Here is a 24,731-nt window from a genome sequence, read left to right as displayed (position 1 = left end):
TAATTACTGACAGTAGAAGGTAGTATTTTATCTCTATCTGTAGATAGTATATTGGGAACGGCCGTTATAGGCAGCTCCGTTCCGTTTGGCGAAAGGAATATATTAAAATAAAACTTTCTTATATCTTATAAGTTTAATGGCTTTAAATGTTAGTTCATATTTTATAATTTTTTTATTATATATCTGTAAATAGCACTTCTTCGAAAATTATCACAAAATCTATCATCACACTTTCATGTACCTAACGGAATTTTAAGAATGTCAATTAATCAATCATTGTCATGAGCTTTTCAAAAAATTAATAATAAATCTTAGAGAAAGTAATGGTCTCCGCTGCGCTCCAACTAGATACCGTTCTACCTTAGAACAATAGCTTTTTTATTACGTCAACTTTATATTGTAGTGTGTATTGGCTATTTGTAAAGATGCTTGTGTGCGTGGCATCTTTCAAATTTTGTTACTAATATACGCTTCGTGTTATTTTACATTATTAGCAAGAATATAGCAATATACAAAATCCTGTTGAGTTGACTGTCACCGTTCATTATCAACGCCCGTGTGACTGCACTGTAATGTATGTACCTCCGCCCATTTTGGCGTACAAAATTGCTACTGAATCTTCAATTATTGCGAATTGTGTTTCAAAATGACCGTTTTTATCATATTTTAATAGGCGCTTTACTTAGTGTGTTTAAAAATATAATAATAAATATAAATTGGAGTGGTATTATTTTCTATACAAATACAACTATAGTATAATAATTAATAATTATTCTTAGTAATTTTATTATTAATTGACAGGATGGTGGACGTCGGTGGACAAAGATCCGAAAGAAGGAAGTGGATCCATTGTTTTGAAAATGTCACATCCATCATATTCTTAGTAGCTCTTAGTGAATATGATCAAATTCTATTCGAGTCTGAAAATGAGGTGAGTCATATTATGTAATCATGTAGATCATAAACATATACCTACACTGTTATATGTAGATTATTTTTGATGTATATTTAAATAAAACATTGTTTAAGGGTTTAAACGAGCGAACTGAACTCTAACTCTAACATTAATTATTTCGTAAATTTAAATTTATACACGCTGTATATGCACGGCTACGCCACGCGGAAGGATGTTTTATTTATTTATTTTATAAGAAAAACACAAACGGAAATGCAAATACATGAGTAGACAATGAGTTCTAAGAATTATAATACATATTGTATTCTAAACCACGTGTTCCGCTGATTTTTAACAATATTGCGTTATCTACGCTTACTACGATGGGTACTTTGAATGTTGAAGATAGAACTATTCAACTAAATAAGACTTCTTTCATTGTTAAACATATATTAAACTTAATTGAGAGATTTAAAAACCGCCGTCCGCAACCCTAATCAAACCCGTCTGAAAAGTAAATAATATGTATTTTATAATGAGAGTCTCTTGCGGCGTTTTCGAAGCGGTAGTAGTATTAGAAATGACATCATAATAATTCTAAAGGAATCAGTTTGAGACAATGCCTTTTATGCCTAATACCGGTCCAAAGGTTTAATCACAACGATTCATTAAGGTTTCTGTAACCTCTAGCAGGAGCATCTCTCTTGAGTGAAATCAAGGCCCAGGTCTTTCCGATTTCTTTCGCTTCGTCAATTACATTCCACCGCCATGTTCGTTTAGGATGGCCACGTTTGCATTTTTCTTGAAGGTCCAGAGTTTATTTCGGTAAATATTATGTAGGTTGGAATCACTTCGGAGTGCATGGGCCTATCCAGCTCCAATCGAATTTTGTCGGGCCAGTAAATACCGAGGATATTTCGAAAGCATATGTGAAGGACAATCTGGAGTTGATGACAGATGGACTTGGTGACCTTCCACTGATACAGCAATACGATCATCACTTGGTACCGGACTATTTTAAGTTTGAACGATGATCCACGTTTCACCGGGCCGCTATATTATTATTTTATATGAAGTAGCTCATGGGTTCACTGAATCATCCTTAACTCTCCGTGTCAGTTTCTGTAATGTGCATACGGGTCGAAGCGGTGCAAATCGTTGTCTGTACTTTCGAGATTCGTTAAGTCATTTCCTCTTCAGACCCTTCCGTCAGACGTGTCAGAACAAGCAACTCCCGTGATAAGACAAACCGTTGTAGACGCATTACACTGCCTTTTTGCTAAGTTCGTTGATCATTGGTACTCGCCATCCTCATATAAAAATCCCTCCTTTGGATGTCCTGACATAGATCGTTTATTATTATCATAGATTTATCCTGTATATATGAGGTCTTGCCCTTTTTAAATAGAAAAAAAATGACAACGAGATGAACGAGAGCTGTTTCACCTGATTCCACCTTCGTATGACACGCCATAAAGCAAGATATCATCCCCACCATCTGGATGTGTGGCGTTCGTCCACAGTGCGGTTTTCTTCCACGTACTATAAAGCTGTGGAATGAGCTTCCTCGTGCGGTGTTCCCAAAAAAGCGAGTGCCTACACTTTTCTTAATGGCCGGCAACTCTCCTGTGATTCCTCTGGTGTTGCAAGAGAATACGGTTGGCGGTCACTTTACACCAGGTGACCCATACGCTCATGTGTCCTCCTTTTCCTTAAAAAAAAAGCGATTGATTCTTAAAAACGTAGTGTCACTCATCATGGTGAGGTGGCCACCCAGCCATGTTATTAACTTATTATCAATGAATCTAAACCGTTTTTGTCTATCCAATGTTTCCAGAACCGAATGGAAGAGTCAAAGGCATTGTTCAAGACGATCATCACATACCCGTGGTTCCAGCACTCGTCGGTAATTCTGTTCCTCAACAAAAAGGATTTGCTAGAAGAGAAGATCATGTATTCACATCTGGTAGACTATTTTCCGGAGTACGAAGGTGAGCGTCTTTCGGGTTAATTATTACTATGGCCGGCAATGCCTCTACAGGGCGCTCCGGTTATCAGCAATGGTGGTGATCATATACCATAAGGTCATTTACAAGTTTGATTCCTTTATTTAAAACTTTCGAGTGTATTTTGTGTGTAGTGATCTAATCTTAGATCATTTATACGTTTAGATAGACTATGACAGCTGTGAAAACGTCAAAATAAATTGATTTTAGAACTGAACTGAATTTGAGCATTTCAGGCACACTAACACAAAGTGTCATACAAATCGCGAGTGTAAGACGTAGCTTGACACGCACACTAAAGTCCTTGTCTATTTTTATTGGTTTTCTAACAGCAACAGACTCTATCTAGACGAATAGATAATTATCTAAGGATCTAATAATACCCTTGTCACGTGGTAATTTATTTGACACCTTATCTTGCCACTTTTCTTGCGATTAGGTTGTCTCAAGAGGAATAAATGTTGTCTGCTGACCCCTTAAACCCTATAAAGATATAAAACTTCTCACAGAATTGTTATTTTTAGATATAACTATATTTTTTTAAACTTTTATCATCGCGGAAGTTTGAAATTGTGATTATAATGGGTACTCACGATATATATTTTATTAATTTGATGTCGATATTTCGATCTAATTGCATGAATCGTAGAACTGCGGAGGCGGCGAGAAACTCTTGAAACATTGACACTTAACACTTTTTTTTAATGAAAATAAGGGATGAGACGAGCAGGACGTTCAGCTGATGGTAATTGATACGCCCTGCATATTACAATGCAGTGCCGCTCAGGATTCTTGAAAAGCCCCAAAAATTCTGTGCAGCACTGCAATTGCGCTCGTCACCTTGAGACATAAGATATTAAGTCTCATTTGCCCAGTAATATCAATAGTTACGGCGCTGTTCAGACCGAATAGACTAATAGTACATCAATCTATCCACTTGTCCCTAATTGGTCTTTGATTTCCCAATTCACGACACACGAACGTCCAGTTCAAATCAAATTAATAAAATATATAGTGAGTGCCCGCCATAATAATTACAATATAACTATATTCTCATTGAGTTTTAATTATTATGTGAAGATCAAGTTGATAAGTTCACCATATTTGTTGATATTATGTGACTCCCAGGTCCCAAATGTGACCCGGTACCAGCGCGGGAGTACATACTTAAAAAATATCTAAAAGAGAATCCTGATCCCGACAGAACGTGTTACTCACACTTCACGACAGCCACAGGTTGATATATGTAACAGTGTGACACGCCATACTTGAGCTAGTCGCTACGGTAGATATATTGTGACATGTACATTGCTAGAACGTGTGTGTTGTTTTGAGTTCACTTTCATATTTTAAGTATTACAATACATAACATGATTTCGCACATTTACCTTTTACTGCGCGTCTTATTCGTTTCACTCACACGGGGGCCCAGCTGGAACAAACGAATATTGTGAATGGCGAAGTACAGCAAGGTCGGTGACCGAAATTTTTCGCGGCCGGGTTATATCTTCATCTACACCGATGCTTTAAATCCTCTATTAAAGATTCTAAAACAGTTAGCTTAATGCCAACATTAAAACACCCAATGTCCTAATAACCATTACATCATCCAAACGAGTGTTGTAATGAATTTCTGTACAACATTACAACAATCGTTTGGATTATGTAATGGTTACTATGACTGACTTTTTTAATGTTAGCAGTAAGCTAACTGTTTCAGAATCTTTTATAGATGATTCATATTATGGGTGTATATAAAGTGTTGTATGCAACTGTTTATAAATAGGTAAGTACTAAAACACTTATGTGATACTATTATCATACTATGCTTCACCTCGTGTGATAAACCCACATTCGTGTTTTAATACCCCTAATTTACTCAACAGTTGCATAAATTACTATTACATTAGCCTAATATATTCAATAATTTGCTAGTTAGATTGCTAGCTATAAGGTATGTGTGAGTGCTAGATTGCTAAGTAGCGAGTTTGACAGGCCCACAACGCGACGCAACGGGAGCGCGCGAATTCATCCTGCGAATGTTCGTCGACCTGAACCCGGACGCCGAGAAGATTATTTATTCCCATTTCACTTGTGCGACGGGTACGTAATGTCTCACTTTTTTTTCTACCATCCATCGCTGAATGTTGTTTAATTGGTGCGGTCCTCCGGAATGTCAATGTTGACAATCATTGAATGAATTCACTTTTAATACGACGTTATATTTTTTTTAAAGTGAATATGTACATACTAATATTATTTCTTTTTAGTTAAAGAAAGTAACGAGAAAACTCTATATTTTGTTGAATGGCATCCACACCATGGAATAACTATCTCATATTAATTGGGGTAAATGAGTAAAATAGTTATTAAGAATTTTTTTTATGACAATAAGGGACGAGACGAGCAGGACGTTCAGCTGATGGTAATTGATACGCCCTGCCCATTAAAACGCAGTGCCGCTGAGGATTCTTGAAAAACCAAACAATTCTGAGTGGCACCAAAATTGCGCTCGTCACCTTGAGACATAAGATGTTAAGTCTCATTTGCCCAGTAATTTAACTAGCTACGGTGCCATTCAGACCGAAACACAGTAATGCTTTACACATTACTGCTTCAGAAAGCAAATCAAAATCACTTTATTCACTTAGGTCAAGGAGATGACATTTATTTATATTTAATTATGAAGGTCAAAAGTTTTCTTTTCCTATTACAATTACGACTTCATAAAGGTTGAGCTTTAATGAGAAGAAGTAGCAAAAAACTCATTACCACTCTATTAATCAACATTTACAGCTTCATCGATTTACAAATCATTTTAATTAAAATATATGTATAGTGGTGTTCTACGCCTTACGTAAGACTAGAAAAAAAAAAGTAAATGTAAATTAATAAGTACAAACAAAGTTACTAAGTACAGTAGATGCATCAATCCACACACACCGTAAATAAATAAAGGTATTGCGAGGCGCCTCCCACTGATCAGTTTGTACAAGATTGTACAATATTATATATTATAATAAATCCGTCCGTCTGCTATAAATGTACATTATCTACAAACACATCCAGGGTGTGGTTCTCAAAAGAGCAAATCATCCAAACCCATTGACAGTGGAGTTACTCACTATAAACTATCCAAAGAGACTCAAGCGAAATAGCATTGTCGAGTTGGACTTGAAGTAAAGGGAAGAAAGCTCGATGGACCGCTTTTCCCACACAATTCTAGATGTCCAACACATCTAGACTGATTGCAGATATTAAAAAGAAAAAAAGTGTTGTTCTCGTCTTTAATGCACGCCCTCTATTGCTCCTTGGAGGTGTTTCCAAAACCGTATGACATAAAGTTATATCAATGGTATAGTCTGACAGCTGGCATGGCTGGTGACAGTCATGTTGTATTGCGATAAACTACCATCAGATGACCCGGAAGGTGTTTCAACAATGCAAATAGTGGCAGAGTTTTACCTGTATTTCAATTATTTAGTCCTCAAAATCACTATCTCCTAGTATGATGAAATGTACAACACGGTACGTATTTATATTTATTATTGTTCATATGTGTTGTTGGCTATTATTACATTGTTTGGTTTTACGCTAGACATTAATTATGATTATATTATGACTTATGTTGTCAAACACTCGATACTCGCTAGCAATATATCATAGGTGCGTGAGAGACACTCGTTATCGACATGCGTGTCCCTCGCCCACTTGCTAATCACAGCTAAAAGTAGCAGGTCTGTAGGAGAATGCAGTAGTATTTACTAATCGATAAGCGATTGACCGCGCTTCTGTCATTGGAGCAGCAGTATTTCAGCGAGATCAGCGTGAGATGGTGCTGGTTCGTCGCTAGTTCTAAGTAATGTAAATTTAAAGCATTTGAGTTTGTACATATTTTGTGTACCAAAGTTTTGGGCTTTCAATTTGACGCACAACCCTACGGCGCGCGGCTCCAACGCAACGCGGCCAGTTGATTTTGCCATGATGAGCGAAGTAGCAAGTTATCTTCAACCAAATTCAAATAATCGGGCACGGACGACGTAAAAAAGAAGAACTCTGTCTCGCCTACATAACTGTGAAGCACCAAAACAAGCCGGTTAACGTGTAAATATATAGCCCCACACACTTACACTACTACAGGCCGATAGGCGGCCATTATGAGAATTGTCATCGTCTGTGACAGATCAGTTTACGTCTCAATAAATATTTTAAAAATGCCGTCGTGCGTTGTGAAAGAGTGTAAAAACGATACTATATAAGTATTTGTGCCCACATTATTTAAGAGAGAAAAAATTGTGTAACTAGTATCCCCCGTAACCGCACACACACTAGCATAACGGTGCTTCACTTGCTAATATCACGGCGCGGAGTCCTTCTTTTTTACTCGTCCGTGTACATGTTTAACTTTTTTGTAATAACACATAAATAGTTTCAAACTTCTAGTAACTTTACACTGCGTTTATTATATAGACAGTTACCCTGATATTACAAAAAAGTTAAACGTGTGTTGAACACTTGATTTAAAAAAGTTCTGTTACAAATCTGTGTGTTGTTTAGCGTTCAACAATCACACACACTGACACTGACTTAGACACTGCTTATATTTAATGACGAGTAGAAACTTGTCTAACGGATTGATCATATTCGATATATTAGATTATATGATGACAGATAGATGACAGCTGACAAAAATTGCGTTCCGTTCCTTTACACTTCAGTTTATGTTGTGCTTAAAAATGTTTTAGTTAAACACGGTTTTGTTATAGAGAAATATAAACTCAATTTTAGAAGTCGTTATTTTTATGCTTGGTCACTGACGTTGTTAGCAATTATTATTAAAAAATATTTCCTAGTAAATATAAATTTAGGTGACTGTGTAACAAAACACGTGTCTAAGCCATGTCTTAATTTTTTTTTAATGACACCGTTAATGTTTAATTTTCATTTAACATCTAAAGCTGGGTTGGTTTCAGTAAAAAATGTGTTGCACTATTTGACAATTTTAAGATGACGTCATAACTTTACCGTAACCGTCCAATCTGCGCCGGTTAAAGCTATTGTTAATAGCAACCTGTCAAAAGTTTCAAATAAATATTCGATATTGACTTGATAGCCTAATATCCCACTGCTCGATTCTACAGATATGTGTTTTTTTGATAAAACGAATTTTTACGTAGTATTAAAAGTACTAGCATTTATGTGGTTATATAAAAGATTAATTTATTGCGCTATCGTACACAAAAATGACAATTTATATTGCATAAAAAAATTATCTCTCAGAAAAATTTTGTTTCATCCATAATTTCAACTACTGTATTACGAATTTTCGATCAGGTAACGTGTCCTGACGCGAGTTTAAAATCTTATACTAGTCCCAAGAAAAGTGCTCAACGCCGCTAAAAAGATATCACTTCAATTAGTTTTATCAATAAAACACATAACTGCAGAATCGATAAGTGGGGTCTTGTACTATGATATTTGACTCTTTAACTTTAACTAGGCCAAGGAATACGATGGTGCAACACATTCCGCAGTCCGCGTTAGTGGTAACGTTAAATTTGACTTAAACCTTAGCTATCCATCAGCTAATATAATTCAACCCAGCCTAAAACATCGCAATCAAAAAAACACCAAATAATAGAAAAGAATAGGAGCATGATGATAATAATGCCTGCGTAAGGTACATTTACTTTTCGAATAGTCAACAACAACCGACACGATTTAACGATCTTTATGTATTGATTTTCTGTTTACCAGTTCATATAATATACTAGCTGACCCCACACGTTGTTCTGTAGATAATAAACAAAATACTGTTTTATAGGAATTTGCCAATAATGTTTCAAAACATCAAGAATCATTCGTAACATATGCTCGTTGTTGTTATAATGAAATTGTATCACAGCAGATCTGTCAAACCGTGCGTCAATAAATTCTCTCACAGAAAATATGTTCATACATAACAAATATTGGAAATAAAAATAATTATGAGTCCCAAATCAAAATAAGAACTACCCTATCTCTCAAGTTGAACTAAACTGCACTCCATGAAGTAAACCCCATTTAAATCCGTTCATTAGTTTAGGAGTACATCGCGGATCACGTGTCACGTAATTTATATATATTAGATTATGTAAGGATTATTTTTTTCTAATTAATTAATTGTTTAAATTTCTATCAAAAGTACGGTTAATTTAATTAATAATACGACACTAGTACGCAAATATACAGGATGGCCGAGAAGTTGACGTCTAAAGCTAAAATTTTAATTTGACTCATTTTATTGGCCAATGTTCTGGGAAGTTTATAAAAATAGTTAGAAGCCATAGAGGCTCCCCATTTTTTTCTTTGATACCTTGAACATTTTCATGAATTTAGCTGGAGCAGTTATCTTGAACTTACGACTCAATTCTAAACTAGTTCCGCATTGTCTAAACTATTTTATATTCATAGTTTCTTATGTGGTTATTGCAACTGTAGTTAATAATTATCAACAAAAAATTAACTAAAAGTGTTCAAAAAAATTATAACAAAGTCCTAAACCAAGAGGTGAAAAAAGCGGATAAAAGGGGAAAAAAATTATTATCTCCTAAACTACGCAAAATCGTAGAACGTACTATAGGGTGATTCGTATACTCATCATAGCTTTGGTGGTCAACTTCTCGGCCAACCTGTATATAGCTACTGCTTGCTTTGATGAATGTATTTATGTACCTTCTTAAATAGTGTTCAGCCTGGCTATTTGCACTCAACTTTACTTACAGGTTTCTTTTATTTATTTTTTGTGTTTTGCATGCTGCCTTGGATATTTTTAAAGACACGGAAAATATTAAATTAGTGTTTTGTGCCGTAAAGGACACAATTATGCAATCCGCGCTGAAGGAATTCAATTTAGCATGAGTTTGACCTTATTCCTACTACTAAGTTGTTTAGTAATAAATATTTTTCATAATAAATTACGCTTTTATTTTTAATACTTTTTTTTTTCAAGAAACCTTAAAAGCATGATAAGGTAAGCCGTTGTTGCATTGTATTTTTTATGTTTGTATGTATAGTTTGATTGATTTATGCAATGGTTCGCTCTTTTGCTTAAAAAACGCTTTTACTGGAATCAATATGTATAAACGTTTTTATTATATATATTTTATCTACAAACTAAACTATTCTACTAAGGGCTGTTTCACAATGTCTAAGTAAAGTTACGAATAGGCTATTTGCTACTTATCTATCGAATAAGACATCATTTGGGTTTCACAGTGTATAAATACTGTTATCTAGCAAATAAGCGCCATTTAAATTATAGGATGGATCTAGTAGCAAATACCATAGATCTGCTGGATAGCCTGACAGAGTGACATGCATTTAAATTCATTTGAAAAAATAAATGTCAATGTTTGCAAATTAATGTCATTTGATACATATAATGATAGGGGAGCCCAAGAGATTAAGTAGGTATTAACTCGAGCGTCGTGGGCACCTATTGGATTGTGAAGGTTACATGCTAAAAGAAAAAAAAAGTTTATATGATATCAATCACATTTCGCGAAACATTAAGTTGACATCGGTCACTCACTCTGAGACAATAATAATTTAAATATTTTACATATATGTGAAAAATGATTCCGTTTGAATGTGATGGAACAATTAGAAATAATAAAACACAAAAATAAAATGTTTTCATTGTTGAATGAACAAATTTGGTCTCTTGGCCAGTGTAACGTATCTCCTCCGGGGGTAATACGTTACATCAATCGACCAATCACAATGATCGCGCCAATTCATACAACGAGGGTATAAAAGAGCGGTTTCCAGCTCATTTCGTTTTTGTTATAACAGCCAACCTGAAAATTTCGAGCCTTAGAATCCATATTTGGCGTGCGGTTTGTGCGCCTATTCTTTTTTTTTTCATTAACTTTATTTCTATCTTCATTTGACATCATTTCTTAAAACACATAAATCCTTAAAGAAGAGAGTTATTGTCCATTGGAGTGCTCTAAATCCCTATTAAGGGCGCGACTGCTGTGCATGTAGAAGCATGGAAATGTAGATTCCTGCCGCTAATATTTATTTGTTATGTAGTTAAACACAGGAAAACTGAGGCACACTATTTTGAATGTTTTTTGACGTTCAATAAGTGATGTTGAATCCTATTTTCGTTTTAGCGTAAAACCAAATATATTCTACATTATAAATTGGCCAACAAGTTTCGGTTAGAAGATTCAAATTATTTAGTGCAGTTATTTTGAGGGCTAGAAATTGAATTAGTAGTATTGTGCAAATTCAGCCGTAACAGATGGTTGATCGTGCGTTATGCTTGCAGACACCGAGAATATTCGGTTCGTATTCGCCGCCGTGAAAGACACCATCCTACAGTCCAACCTGAAGGAGTACAACCTCGTGTAGGTGACGCCGGGCCAGCCGACACCGATCTGTGATCACTCCATGGCGGAATGTGTACTGTATCCACGAACTGAGCTCGCTCGACCGATGGACGTTGTTCACCTTAAGGTTATGAGAAGTAAGGTTTAGATTGTAAGGCGTACAGGCCGGCCCCGGGTCGTCCCGGGATCTTTTTGACATGTTTTTTTATGATGAGGTAATCCACAGTTTATGTATGTGTCTATATTGATGAATATTGTGCATTTTATATTAGCTCGCGGGCGACCACGAACGCGGGCTGCTTTTAGTCATTGTTTTAAGATTTTTGTAAAGTTTGTTGCCATAATATACAACTACATTAGTATACAATTACGTCCAGAGGAATGGATTTGAACAAACTAGTCCAAGATGCGGGTCGGTGGCTGGCCTCGTGCGGTTCAACTATTTCTATGACGTTTAGTGAAAGCAAACCGAGCCAGGTAAGATGTTCTTGTGACCGGCTTCGGTTCAGCCGAATAGCCTCTTCCGACGCGATGTCTCTTTGTAGCCTATGGCCTGGCTCGACCTTCCCTTGAACAATTTTAATGTTATAAACTGAAATGTAGTTGCGAGGTGATATTGTCATTGGAAGTCATAATGGACTGCTATCGGAGACCGCCACTAACCTATAAAGTTCAAATGATTTACAAATTTTATTTATTTATTATTAATTTTTATATTGGCACATTAGATGAGTTAATTTATTGTGTAATAAAATAAATATAAATCTGCAATTGATAATTTTCGTATATTGTATAATATTTGTAGCTAATTATTATCATGTATGGGAATGCGTCGAGGGTCCCCGACGGTGACTTGATACCGGTGTTCTTCACCACAAACCGGTTTGTTATATGTGGACTATTTATTATTATTATTTTTATCTTATGTTTTGATTATTGGGTGTGTTACAATTGTGTACATTAATGTATATTTTTAAAATATTTCTACAGGATTGACTCGACCCAAGCTCAGATGTTTACAAATTAACCTAAATATTGTGTCCGGTATCCAGTTTTCGTTCGGGGGCCTGCTGCGCCCTAAACACATAACAACATACCTACGTTAGTTATATAAGGACATTTTTAAATGCATTTGATAAAAACCTTTTTTACTAGAAACCCAATTAATAACGATAAAGCGAAATGTGACATGTGTTAAATTTTAAAATGATGTTTTTGCACGGAAGCTTGCAACAGTATGTAATATATTGTACATTTGGGTTTAAATGTGCTGAGTGGAATGAGCTACCGACAGTGCTATCAGCCAGTTTTTGCTATTGGCACGCCCGTGTCTACCGACAGTGCGTCAGCGACTATGTTTTGTCTAGTGTGACATTGACAGCTATGAAGCGCCCCTGGCGGCCACTAAGGGAACTGACGCGTGTACGACTGGGACGCTCGCGGTAGACGAATGAAGCCCAAACTATGCGAACACTTACATTGTTTTGTTTCTTCCATATTTAAGAGTATTTTAGTTATGCTTAATTAAGTGTGCTGTTTCGTGTCTATGATTAGTTATTTTACGTATAGTAAGCAAACAGAGATTCTATTTTGATCATGTAACTTATTCGTATTAACTTATTTGTTGTTTTGACTTCCTGTGTGTAACTCTCGGTACTCCGCGATACCTAGCACAGTCAATAGCAAAACTGATTGCTTCGTACAAAGTAACAGCTGTCCTGAATGCTCAAAATGTGAATTTGGAACTTAGCGCACAAACGGTATCGTACCTCGTACCCAAACTAATGTCTGTACATAGGGAATTATAATTTGTGCAATCTTACAGCGAGGTATTTATTTTAATTCGGCGTTTCGGTTTATAACTCGCGCCGGCGGCGTGCCAACATTTCGCGGCCATGTTATGATTTGCTTAGATTTTTTATGAAATTGTTATTTTACCTAGATGTAATTCAAAGTGTTTATTGTAGAGGGCAGATCGCTCGTGACGTCGATTTGAAATGACTGTGCGTTTAACCAAAGAACATTTTTATGAAATTTATTGTCTTAACATTGATTTGCAGTCGTCTTGAATGACGCCGCGGGCGGCCCCGATCACATCTCACTTTTTCACTCGTTATAAGTATGTATTCAATGGTTGTTAAATAATTTTATTCATGTACACGTACTTTAACCCGAGGACCAATTCTATGTGTATACTTAAATCACTGTCATTGAATCGAATCGAATAGTTTGTTTCTTTTGTTATTATTTACGTGCAATACTAAGTGCAATCAATCGTCAGAATATGTTCTCGAAAATAAACTTACCTGGAAGATTTCATCCGTGTATATTATTATGTCTTGATTTAAATATATTATTATTAAGAGTACCGTAATATTTTATAATGTGCAATTCGGAATATAATTGGACGTAATTCCAGAGAAAACAAACAATCATGTCGAAATTGAGTTAAGAACACAAAACTGGTCACGTGATTCATATTAACGGACTGACAAAAAAAGGATGCCTTACTGTCACTCTTTCAATGATATCATAACTTGGTATGGAATACACTAATGTTTAATAAACTTTAATCACGAATTCCTTAAAATGTGATGTTTGTGACTTGGAACGTTTTTAGGAACTACATCCAATTATAGGACTTTATTTGCTTAATGCACAAATATTTTAACATGTCAAGTGACCTGTTTATGCCATAGGCGATGCGCACGCCGCAACAAGTGAACAGTGAAGAGCACAAAATATGTTGAACTATTAGGTATGTTGTCGCCGAGTTACCTCTGAACGACCACGTTAGCTTTATTTATACATATTATGATTATACAGAACGGTTTGTTTATAGTTATTTATGCAACTGTTGTGCAATAAGGGGTATTAAAACGCGAATGTGGTAATAGTATCAAATGAGTGTTTTAATAGCTAATTATCAATAGTTGCATACAAGAATTTATCTACACCCCTAATATGAATCCTCTACAAAAGATTCTGAAACCGTTAGCTTAATGCTAACATTAAAAAAGCCAGTCCTAGTAACCATTACATCATCCAAACGAGTGTTGTAATGTTGTACTGAATTTCATTACAACACTCGTTTGGTTGATGTTAGTGGTTATTAGGGCATTGGGTGTTTTAATGTTGGCATTAAGCTAACTGTTTTAGAATCTTTAATAGAGGATTTATAGCATGGGTGTAGATAAAATAATGTTATAGCTTTATTATTGATGTCGGTAAATGTTGGCACGCGGCCGGAAGTCGGACCAAACGCCATCTTCCTTTCACGTTTGGACTGAATTTCATATACTGGTGTGATTTTATTTTACGATTGGACGATGTCTACATATATATCTAAAATATTGCTAAAACTTTACTATAGTCTAACGTTGCTTTACCTTTTTGCGTGAGATTGTGAGAATTTTAGCTTAAGTTTGGACTGAAGATGGATGCCTGTATGTAATATTGTAAATTATAATTTCTCATAAAATATAATTTTTTTTCAGCTATGTGCCTTTTTTTCTTTCAACGGAACCATTAAATACACGGAAGATTATCAAATCAATCTAAAAATAAACGTTAAACACGCTATTATTTGTAAAGTGTTATGTTGGGGCAGCGGGGCGATCCATTAGCGACAATTAGTGTACATTTATTTAATAGACATATTAGAGCGGAGTAACACGATGTTGTAACTGTTGGCACGGAATATGGGGCGCACGTTACTGGAGACACCGCTTGATTGTTCCACATGTGAGCGACTCGCTACAACGGCATCGCTAATAGCAAACCATAATTTCAGGTGGCAATACGCTTCCTTAGTCATCTTTAATACAACACTTCTCTATGGCGCCAACCTTTTCCTCAAACAGTATAATAAAAGCGTTATAATTGGCCAAAACGAATTCAATTCCGGGATAGTTGAAAACACAAAACAGTTCGTTTTGTTCGTGAACAATATTGCAGAAATGATTGATCTATTGGAATGGATGAAAACACTCAAATTCAATAATGCAGGGAAATATATAGTTGTGTGTAACTCTATCGAAACAGTTGATTGCAATGAATATGAAGCTGTTGATACGTTCTGGACTTACGGAATATCCAATGTTGTTTTTGTTAAAACTGGAACAGATAATTCGATCAGTGGTTATACTTACTTTCAAGATAGCAATTGCCAGAGTGGTCCGCCCGTTAAACTGAGCGCTTGGGATGACTGCTTTTACAGAAATCATACACAGAGCTGCATGAATTTTTTTCCTTTAAAGTTTAAAAACTTTCACGGATGTCCATTGATAGTCTCGACTTTTAACCAAGTACCATACATGCATATTGAAAATGGGGTACCGAGAGGTGCTGATGGTGACCTGCTTCGAATCATAATACAAGCACTGAATGCCTCCATGATACTGATGACACCACGGGTAGGCTTTGGTTGGGGTAAGCTTGAAGATAATGGCACGTGGACCGGCTCTCTTGGGGATATCTACTATGATCAAGCTAATTTTTCAATAACTTCCGCAAGCATCACCCTCCATAGATATCTCTATTTTCAAATGTCCATTACTTATGGTCACACCAAAGTTTGTTGGGTCACCCATCCTTCCGAATTAGAATCTCCTTCGTTTAAAATTTTGAGACCTTACAATATCATGTCCAGAATCGCTTTAACCGTACTATTTATTTCTATTATCCTAACGTCCACCCTATCAAACAGTAACATATGGAAATCACGGTTGTTACATTGTAAACGCGACTTCGCTTTCCATGCCTGGGAAATTTGCATGGGTTTCCCCAGTACTAAGTTGCCAAAACGAAAGGCAGTTTTGCAAATAATGTTGTTTTGGATTTGGTACTCGTTTTGGTTGAGGACGTTCTATCAAGTCTATCTTATAAACTCGTTACAAACAGACGTATATGTAGATAAAATTAATAAAATTGAGGATGCTATATATTACGGCTACCCATTTGGCGGAGGACCAGCGCTGAAAGATTTTTATAGAGATCAACCAACCATCACAAAAAATTGGATTGACGTAGAAAGTACGGAAATACATGCTATTATGTTAAAATTATCTAACGGTTTGAAGTTTGTTTTGGCTATGAATTTGGAGACAGCTGAAACTTTCTTAAAAAAGTCACACATAAAATTGCATATTCTACCTCAATATGTAATAAGCAGTCCAAGCGTAATATTTTTTAAGAAATACTCAGGCCTGCAACCGTCAATTGACCGAATTTTGACATGTTTAGTGGAAGGCGGCTTATACGAAAAGTTTATAGCTGATAATATTTTAATTAGACTGAAAAACGAAAAAGAAATAGAAAAGCCAATCCAATTAGAGCACTTCACAGGTTGCTTTGTGATGTTATTGTTCGGTTGGCTAATATCTGGAATAGCCGTTGTTATAGAGAAGTATTTGAGTAGAAAGATGTTATCGAAAAAAAATCACATTTGATGTATACTTGTGATTGCAGCTTAATGGATTGAAAGTTTAAAAAATTACAATTCATAATGGAAAAATTTCCATTTGCAAGCACTTCACATTCACGTTATACCTAATAGCTTGCAGTCATTAGGTACCTACATAGCAACAGAGAGGTGCATCGAATTTTTTTATTAATTTGCAAAATTTCATATTATAAATACTAAGATTATGTTAAACGAAACATCGAGTGAAATTATGATATCTGCAAGTCCACATGTGTTATCTTATTTAGGACAAGCTGCAGCCAAATTAGCTTATTACAACTTTGAATGGCGGTATGTGACTCTAGTTTTATTTGGAACATTGCAATACGCCATTAGTCCAGTTGACTTTTTAAAACATTATGATAAATCTGCAGTAGTAGCTACGGCGAAGTATCGACCCACGGAAACGGTATCTATACCGCAGTGTGTAATATTTTGGGAAGATATTTCTGAAATATCTGAATTGACTAAATGGCTTGTTAGTACCGAGTTCAATCGTGCGGGAAAATATATTATCGTTTGTTCAACTGTTGATCTTGGTAAATGTGATGAAATTTCTGTTTTTAAAACTATGGCCAAACTAGTCGTACCTCATGTAATATTTCTGAAAGCTGATAATAGAAGTGAGGAAATTCGGAGCTACACTTACAAAATCCTTCAACCTGATACATGCTTTAACGATAAACCTGTCCAGATTAATATAAGCCTCGAATGTCCAAATGATGATTGCTTCAAAGCACTGTTTTCAGAAAGAGTGAGTAACTTCTATAAATGTCCTATTAAAGTGTCAAGCTTCGACCAACCGCCCTTTATCAAGATTTATAATGATTCTAGACCGCCTGGCGGCACCGATGGCGAACTATTGTCGTTAGTAGCAAACCGATTCAACGCAACCCTCGTTATTAAAACTCCTGATGATGAAAAAGATTGTGGACATTACGAAAACAATAACTGGACAGGCTCTTTCGGTGACCTCCACAATGGAAAAGCTTTTGCGTCAATCTGTTCTATAATACCTCTGACCATTAGTAACTATGGAAATTTCCAGATATCGATGGTATATAATACAATGGATATGGTTTGGGTGGCAAAACTACCTCAGCAACAAGAGCCATGGGTAAAACTTCTGCATCCCTTCAAGATCTCCGTCAGATTCTCGTTGATTTTAGTATTTTTATTGATTGCCTCAATTCATTCCTTGAAAAAAACTTACATTTGGAAAAGGACCGCAATGTTATTAAACATTTCACAGACTAATTCAAGTATTTTTTTTTACGCATGGATGATTATTATGGGCATGCCTGTTACGAAAATCCCTTCGCGAACCCCGCTCCTAATATTACTGACCTCGTGGATATTATTCTGTTATGTGATCCGAAGTTCTTATCAAGCAGCACTTATAGGTGCGATAAAACAGACCATTTATGAAGAAGCACTTGAAGATTTCAAGGTGGTGAAATCAAATAAATATGAATACGGCGGCATGGCTTATTTAAAAGAATATTATGCAGATGATCGAGAAGTACAAAGAAATTGGAAGCTTTTAGATTTTGCGAAATCCAAAAGAATTCTGGAGACTATCTCAAATGAGACCTCAGAGTTTGTTTTGGCCATTAGCAAGGACGTGGTAATAAATCACTTAATTAAAAATAATGGAAGAAAACAGCTCCAAATTATTCCGGAGAAGATAGTTAACAGTCCTACAGTTATTTATATGAGAAAACATTCACCACTTGCTGGCCCACTTAATTTCAAACTGAGTGCGCTCATTGAGTCGGGTTTCACGCAACGCATGCACGCACAATTTTTACGAAACAAAAGGCTGTTTTTCGATATTTCTCATTTCCGAGGACCGGAACCTTTAAACTTTGGACACTTCTTGGGTAGTTTTTTTATATTAATTTTTGGGTGGATAATTTGTATAATTTTCTTTTGTATTGAAATTTATTGCGGAAGCGTTTCTGAGTAGTTTTAAACTTTAAAGTAGTGTTTATTGATATGTAATTCTTTCGTGACCACTAATAAAAATACTGAAACACGGTGAATATTATTTACAAATGAACTCAACAATATAAATTTTGAACTGACTTATATATAATATGATATATAATATGCATATCATAAAATGCGCCTCAGAGAAAGCCATACCTAAGCATATAGTGTTCCGAAATCTAGACTTGCTATGCAAAGTCTCGGAACCCTAAGAAAACATAAGATTGTGCGTTTAATGTCCCTTTGTCGTATCCGATTGACTTGAGACTTCTTTTACTGCCACAGCTTGTATAAGCTACGTTCAGTTCCGTGGGCACTTGAAAGAGAACGCTAAATTGGCCTATAAAAAGCTTGGTGTACTCAGTAAGGTGAGACAGTGGGTTAGGTAGCCAGTTTAGGATTCCACTACAACCCATCGTCTGTAACTATATAAAGCACAAATTCCACCACTCATGAAGTACTGTACTCACCTTTGAGCAGACGCCCCCCGATGGCAGCTTCTTCCATTTAACTTTATACAAAAAAGAGCGACTCGAATTATCGAAGCGATTTGGTTCTTTGGCGTAACGTAGAGATGTGGGTTCTCTCTGCGTCTTCTACCGCAATATTACGGGGAATGCTCAGAGGAATTGTTCGTGTTGATAGCAGCAGCCAAACATCACTATCGGACATTACGTAAAATTACGAAATTCCTAATCGCATTATCTTGACGTTTGACATTCTATAACCGAGCGTTTTGCGAGCACAGCCACTGTGGAATCAATGACCGGCTCTGTTTTTCCAAACCAATGCGACTTAGAAACCTTCAAGCTTAGAGTATACCACCATCCCAACTTAAAGGCCGGTAAAGTATATCTTGACCTCTGGTGTTATGTGTCATCATTATATCAGTCGGTAGACGTCCACTGCTGTACGAAAGCCTCCCCAAATATCTCCATAACGATCAGTCCTACGCTGCCCTCATACAAAGATTTCCGGCTATCTTAACCAGATCATTGGTCCATCTTGTTGGGGGCCTGCCAACATTGCGTCTTCCGGAACGTGGTCGCCTTTCGAGAACTTTACTGCCCCAACGGCTATCTGTCCGCCGAAACTGTGCTCTGCCCACTGCCTTTCCTGTTTCGCAATCATTTGGCTGACTTTGCTTCTCCTACGTGCATCTCCTCATTTCTGATTTCGATATCGCAAGGACTCCGAGCATAGCCTTCTCTATTGTCCTCTCAGTGACCATGAGCTTTCTCCTCAGGCCCATAGTGGCAGACCACGTCTGCGTACCGTAAGTCATTACTGGCAACACACACTGGTTGCAAAGCTTAATCTACAAACACTGTGGTATTTGGGACGAGAAGATTTAACAGGGCTTCCCGAACGCGAAATCCGAGGATGGACTCGACCACAGAACAGTTAAAAGAGATTAGAATGACCTTATGGCGGGGCAGGTGCGCTGCATATATGAGCGATGGACCATATTTCAACGAAATTAGCTTGACCGGCGGGCAATCGCGCTCTTATTGTGATAACGTATGAAACTCTGTGAAAATAATGAATTTTGCCGTCTTGCACCATGATAACGCGTCGAAAGAGAACCCTGGTGTGTAGTGTAGCCCGAGCAGCAAGTTTATTTTCATCGGAAAGTCCAAAAACCTTCAAATAGGTACAAGAGATATTTGTCATTATTAAATAGATCAAAGTTTGAATCCATGCGTATCGATAGGGTTGTATCTAATTGTAAACAATGTCGATATTAAGTATATGTATACATTTGTACATACACGGAATAGATAAAAAGGGATGAAAGGGTAATGTGGGCGTAAAAGCCGCGCCATCACTATGATTAAACAATCATACTTAGTTAGTTTTTTGACTGCTTGTACTTCATGTTTAGAGAGCGTCAGGAACGTAGCTACGATGAATAGTGTTATAATGTCGTGTTTTGCTATTAATAACCAGTAATAATATATATGTACATTATTTTTCAGAAATTATATGTATGCACTAATAAGATTCTGAGTCAAATCTGTACATATATGTATTTGGAAAATGTTACTGTAATCTACGAATTCAGTGTGTCAAAAAGGTTTTTACACGTTAAATTCATCAGTTACACTTTAAGATAACTAAAATATATAACAACTAATACTATACAATATATAGTTACAAAACATTGACCTAGGTTACCTGTTATGTAAAGTATTCTTATGTTATTAACAAATATTATATAATTTATAATACATTGATCTAAATTATCGACAAAAAATATCGATAGCATTTTTTCATTTGTCAACCACTATGGTCTGACAAATATAGTTTGATACTTTTGACAATTCACTAGGTATGGGGATGGTGTTTGATCGTTGAATCTATTCGATTATTATTCACATAGAACTTGCAATCGATAGTTGCATGTTTTAAAATGTATGTTTTTTTTTTTAATTTTAAACAATTTCTTATATATCGAAATAAAAATAAATTATTAATACTTTTATAACAATTCCGCCTCTTTAATTAATAATTTAATAATGTAATTAATAATGTAATAACTTTATTTTAATTAACCAATAACGCAGACCTATAATTGGTTAACACATAGATAACGGCATACATACGCCGCACTTTTGACATCTCACGCCTAGGAAGTTTCATATTTTGTCTGTTGTTAGCCGGATCCGAACTGTCTCTTTATTGTTTGATCGGATAGAGAAGGGTCGACTTCCATGAGTCCGGAACCGGAGTTCGAGTAATGCAGCTGAATAGAAAATACATCTCTACCATTTACAGCTAAAAAATGCTTACCTTATTGCAAAATGCGAGTGTTAAGGTTTTTTCGACAGAGTTTGTGAATAAGAATTAATTATATTGCTCGAATTGTCGGGGACCCAGTGCTCTGTGAACGGCTGGATCACTTGGCGTTGCGTAGAGACGTCGCTTCATTGTGTGTCTTCTACCGCATTTATCACGGGGAGTGTTCCGATGAGCTGTTTAACCTGATTCCTGCCGCCAAATTCCACCTTCGCACGACACGCCACCAGCTATGATATCATCCCCACCATCTGGATGTGTGTCGTATTGGCGAGCGCAGTAGATGTTGATGCTCTCTCGGAAAAATGCTGCTGCACATCTTCCGTTACTTGTATCACTTAGTCTCCTCTTACAACATCCACGGGAGGAGATGCGGTTTGCTATTCTATGCCCCCTCTTATTTATAAAAAAAAATTGTTGTAAATTACTTTGACTTTGTTAACAGTAAGTTTGTGGTTACAGTTTACAGTTTTTTTTGTCTTAAATAGAAATTGCAGCTGCAGACCATAGACTGCAGACGGATAAAGTAAAACAGCTCACTTTGTGGTTACCTATATTCTATTTTTGTCATAAACATACAATGATGTTTACTAAAATAAAACAAAAGCATAATTTGCAATTACATCATATAATCCATCCATTTTAACAATTTTATCAGGTATATAAATACATTAAAATATGATTGGCTATACCATAATTACAACATTTTAAATTAAGCGTATGAGGGTAGTTTTGATTTTTAACTAGTAAATGTTCAGCAGTATTTAAGTATAACTTCTGTGGTGCAAGGCCGTAAGCAACACTCGTCAGCTAAACCGTCGCGCTTATATCTTGTCCAGTCCGCACTTATGGCACCTTGGCGACCTCTCCAAATCCACTCTCCCAGCCATTTATCGTCGTCTGGAAAAAGAGGACAGACGATATCTGTTTATTATATCGACATATAAGTGACCTTGAACAGTGTCATTGAATGCAGAGTAGTCAAAGATGGGGACTATGAGATGGCCAGGGGATGAGCAGATAGTACCCAACGTAACAAAATGTATTTTTTCATCGCTTAAGATCTGCGCTAGGATGTATATGATTGGATGTAAGGTAGTGAGACTAAGAGTGGGACTATGTATTATGCATCCTTGCTATTGAAAATGAAGATAATAACTCCTACCCGATAGCTCTACTAAACCAGCGTATTACAGCAGTCATGATAGGGTAGAATATAAATAAGATCAACTGGTTACGTAGAAGTGCTTCAGTAAGTATTGATGTATTATTATATACTAATTGATGGGATTCCATTATCAAAACTGATCACGTGATAATATTTGATATAATTTGTTTTTTTTTCATCTTAGTACACTTTACATTTACATTTTTTGTACATTTGATATCTATATCATGGGGCTCATAAAAAGTAACTGGTCGGCCTCCGCTTGGCAGCCTAACAGATATGTTTGCAAAATATATCCAGATCCAATATGAATCCGCCGCGTTTGCCACTACAAGTCCGCAGATAGGGATAGGATGCGTTCCTTTTTGCATCCTACCCTAGGGGCAAGGTTTGTTTCCCTTCGTGTGATCCCAGTGCCTGTGCCAACTGCAGTAGCCGATGTGATATTACAGGGCATGGACATTTTTAAAGTCAGCCCTCGTCCATCCGATCCAAAAAAAAAAAGGAGACAGTTCGGATGTGGCAAACTACAGTCCTATAGCTATTACCTCCCTGCTCGCTAAAATCATCGAGAGCATAATAATTAACCGCCAGCTCTTGGAGTACCTAGAGGGTCACCTGTTTATCAACGACCGACAGCACTGCTTTCGCCATGGACGGTCGGCAGGCATCTTCTGGTATACCTTACACATAGATCGGCGGTGGATATTGAAAGCAAGGGAGAAGGCCTAGCCGATAGCCTGGATATGGCGAAGGCTGATCCTATATGGCACAAGGCACTTCTCTCAAAACTTCCGTTCAATATTTGCAGGGAGACTTTAACTTAAACCTCATAAAATGTTATTCTGCTAAGAGGTACTCTTATATAAATTTCTAAATCTACAAATTAAATAATAATTGTTACAAGCTTACCGAGTAAGTTTTCAGGTGAAGCCCTTTTCATGATGTACTCAGCTCCATAACATATTAAAACCCTCGCATTTGCTAGTTGCCGGCCACATAACACTACTGGCTTTTCTTTCTCAGCAGCCACAAATGCCAGTGCACAAGCCAAAACCACAAGAAACTTCATTATTTGACCCTAAAAGCATTCAAAGCGGTTAATGTTTTTATCACCAATAATTTTGACTCTTCATGTTATCTATATTGATTCTTTGGGTGGATTAATGAAGTTAGGAAAGTGGAAGTAAGCAAAATCGAGTAAAGTTTTAGTTAGCCTGACGGATCTCTACACCGTAGGCTCTGATTGCTCTATACCAACTACTTTAACGTCAATGTTATGTTAAAATTTGCATCAATGAACACCGAAAAATTTATTCTTATACCCCGTCTATCCAAACCCCTCATCACCGACAGGATTGTAAGGAATCTGCCACAAACTGAAGCATAAGCTTATATATAAGCTCTTTTCGGTTCTTAGAAATCTTTCACACACCATTAAGCTTTGGAATAAACTTTTCCTGCATGGTATGGGGAGAATAGCTATTAAGCGCCGGTACCTTAAGAACTTTGATTTTAACTTTAATGATAAACATAATTATTAAAAAATATCCAAAGTAATCTACCTTTTATGATCTTTTTGCAGACAAATTAAGTTGTGAAGCTGATCACAAAAGTATCGGTTGGAAATGTGTATAAATTTTGAAATTTTCCTGTTTATATATGATACTGAAGTTTTTAGCGTAAGAATATCTTACACAAGCTAGCGGTTTTCAGGATTGTATTGTACAATATTAACGTTCTTTTAAAAAAAAATATGAAATATAAAACATAAGTACTATCCTTAACATTTGCGAATGAAAAAGCTTACACAACATTATTACACCTAAGATTCGTAAAGCGAAAAGGTCTTTCCGGGTATGCCCGTCCTTAATCCTTACCGCTATTTATGGGGTCTTTTTCAGGTAGTTTAATTGATAAATTCACCCCTGTACCTACGTGGACTTACTTCACCCTGTATAACCTTTAAATTGCCGCTATTTTATTAGCGTAAGAGTTAAGTTACTCCACGTACAATAGTTGAATG

General features: G+C 36.3%; 4 protein-coding genes across 9 annotated transcripts in view; 3 read left to right on the top strand and 1 right to left on the bottom strand.

Annotated features, from left to right (window-relative positions):
• Positions 1-14,782, top strand: part of LOC126967206 (guanine nucleotide-binding protein G(q) subunit alpha) — a 42,083-nt gene extending 27,301 nt beyond the window's left edge. For 3 of the 6 annotated variants that reach the window (XM_050811697.1, XM_050811693.1, XM_050811695.1), the window contains 4 exons: positions 802-931; positions 2,733-2,886; positions 4,897-5,004; positions 11,222-14,782. In XM_050811697.1, coding sequence (XP_050667654.1) covers positions 802-931; positions 2,733-2,886; positions 4,897-5,004; positions 11,222-11,304 — 475 coding nt within the window. In that variant the 3' untranslated portion in view covers positions 11,305-14,782. Of the gene's footprint in view, positions 1-801; positions 932-2,732; positions 2,887-4,029; positions 4,138-4,896; positions 5,005-9,700; positions 9,868-11,221 lie in introns of those variants that run through there. The other 3 variants (XM_050811698.1, XM_050811696.1, XM_050811694.1) reach the window with 3 other exon arrangements.
• A 131-nt stretch (positions 14,783-14,913) lies between these two features.
• LOC126967170 (uncharacterized) lies at positions 14,914-16,733 on the top strand. The gene has a single exon (XM_050811635.1). The coding sequence runs from the start codon at positions 14,984-14,986 to the stop codon at positions 16,730-16,732; it is 1,749 nt and encodes a 582-aa protein (XP_050667592.1). The 5' UTR covers positions 14,914-14,983; the 3' UTR covers position 16,733.
• A 197-nt stretch (positions 16,734-16,930) lies between these two features.
• LOC126967167 (uncharacterized) lies at positions 16,931-21,070 on the top strand. The gene has a single exon (XM_050811631.1). The coding sequence runs from the start codon at positions 16,931-16,933 to the stop codon at positions 18,713-18,715; it is 1,785 nt and encodes a 594-aa protein (XP_050667588.1). The 3' UTR covers positions 18,716-21,070.
• Positions 21,071-22,226: 1,156 nt separating this feature from the next.
• On the bottom strand, positions 22,227-24,332 carry LOC126967259 (insulin-related peptide 2). The gene is made up of 3 exons (XM_050811749.1): positions 24,271-24,332; positions 23,618-23,786; positions 22,227-22,437 (listed from the first exon to the last, which is right to left on the bottom strand). The coding sequence occupies exons 2-3, from the start codon at positions 23,775-23,777 to the stop codon at positions 22,292-22,294; spliced, it is 306 nt and encodes a 101-aa protein (XP_050667706.1). The 5' UTR covers positions 23,778-23,786; positions 24,271-24,332; the 3' UTR covers positions 22,227-22,291.
• Between the last annotated feature and the right edge of the window lie 399 nt (positions 24,333-24,731).

The sequence above is a fragment of the Leptidea sinapis genome, chromosome 12, assembly GCF_905404315.1.
Source record: "Leptidea sinapis chromosome 12, ilLepSina1.1, whole genome shotgun sequence".
In the NCBI taxonomy this organism is placed as follows: Eukaryota; Metazoa; Arthropoda; class Insecta; order Lepidoptera; family Pieridae; genus Leptidea; species Leptidea sinapis.
The sequence above is the reverse complement of the archived record's forward strand: the minus strand, read 5'-3'. Positions and strand labels throughout refer to the sequence as shown.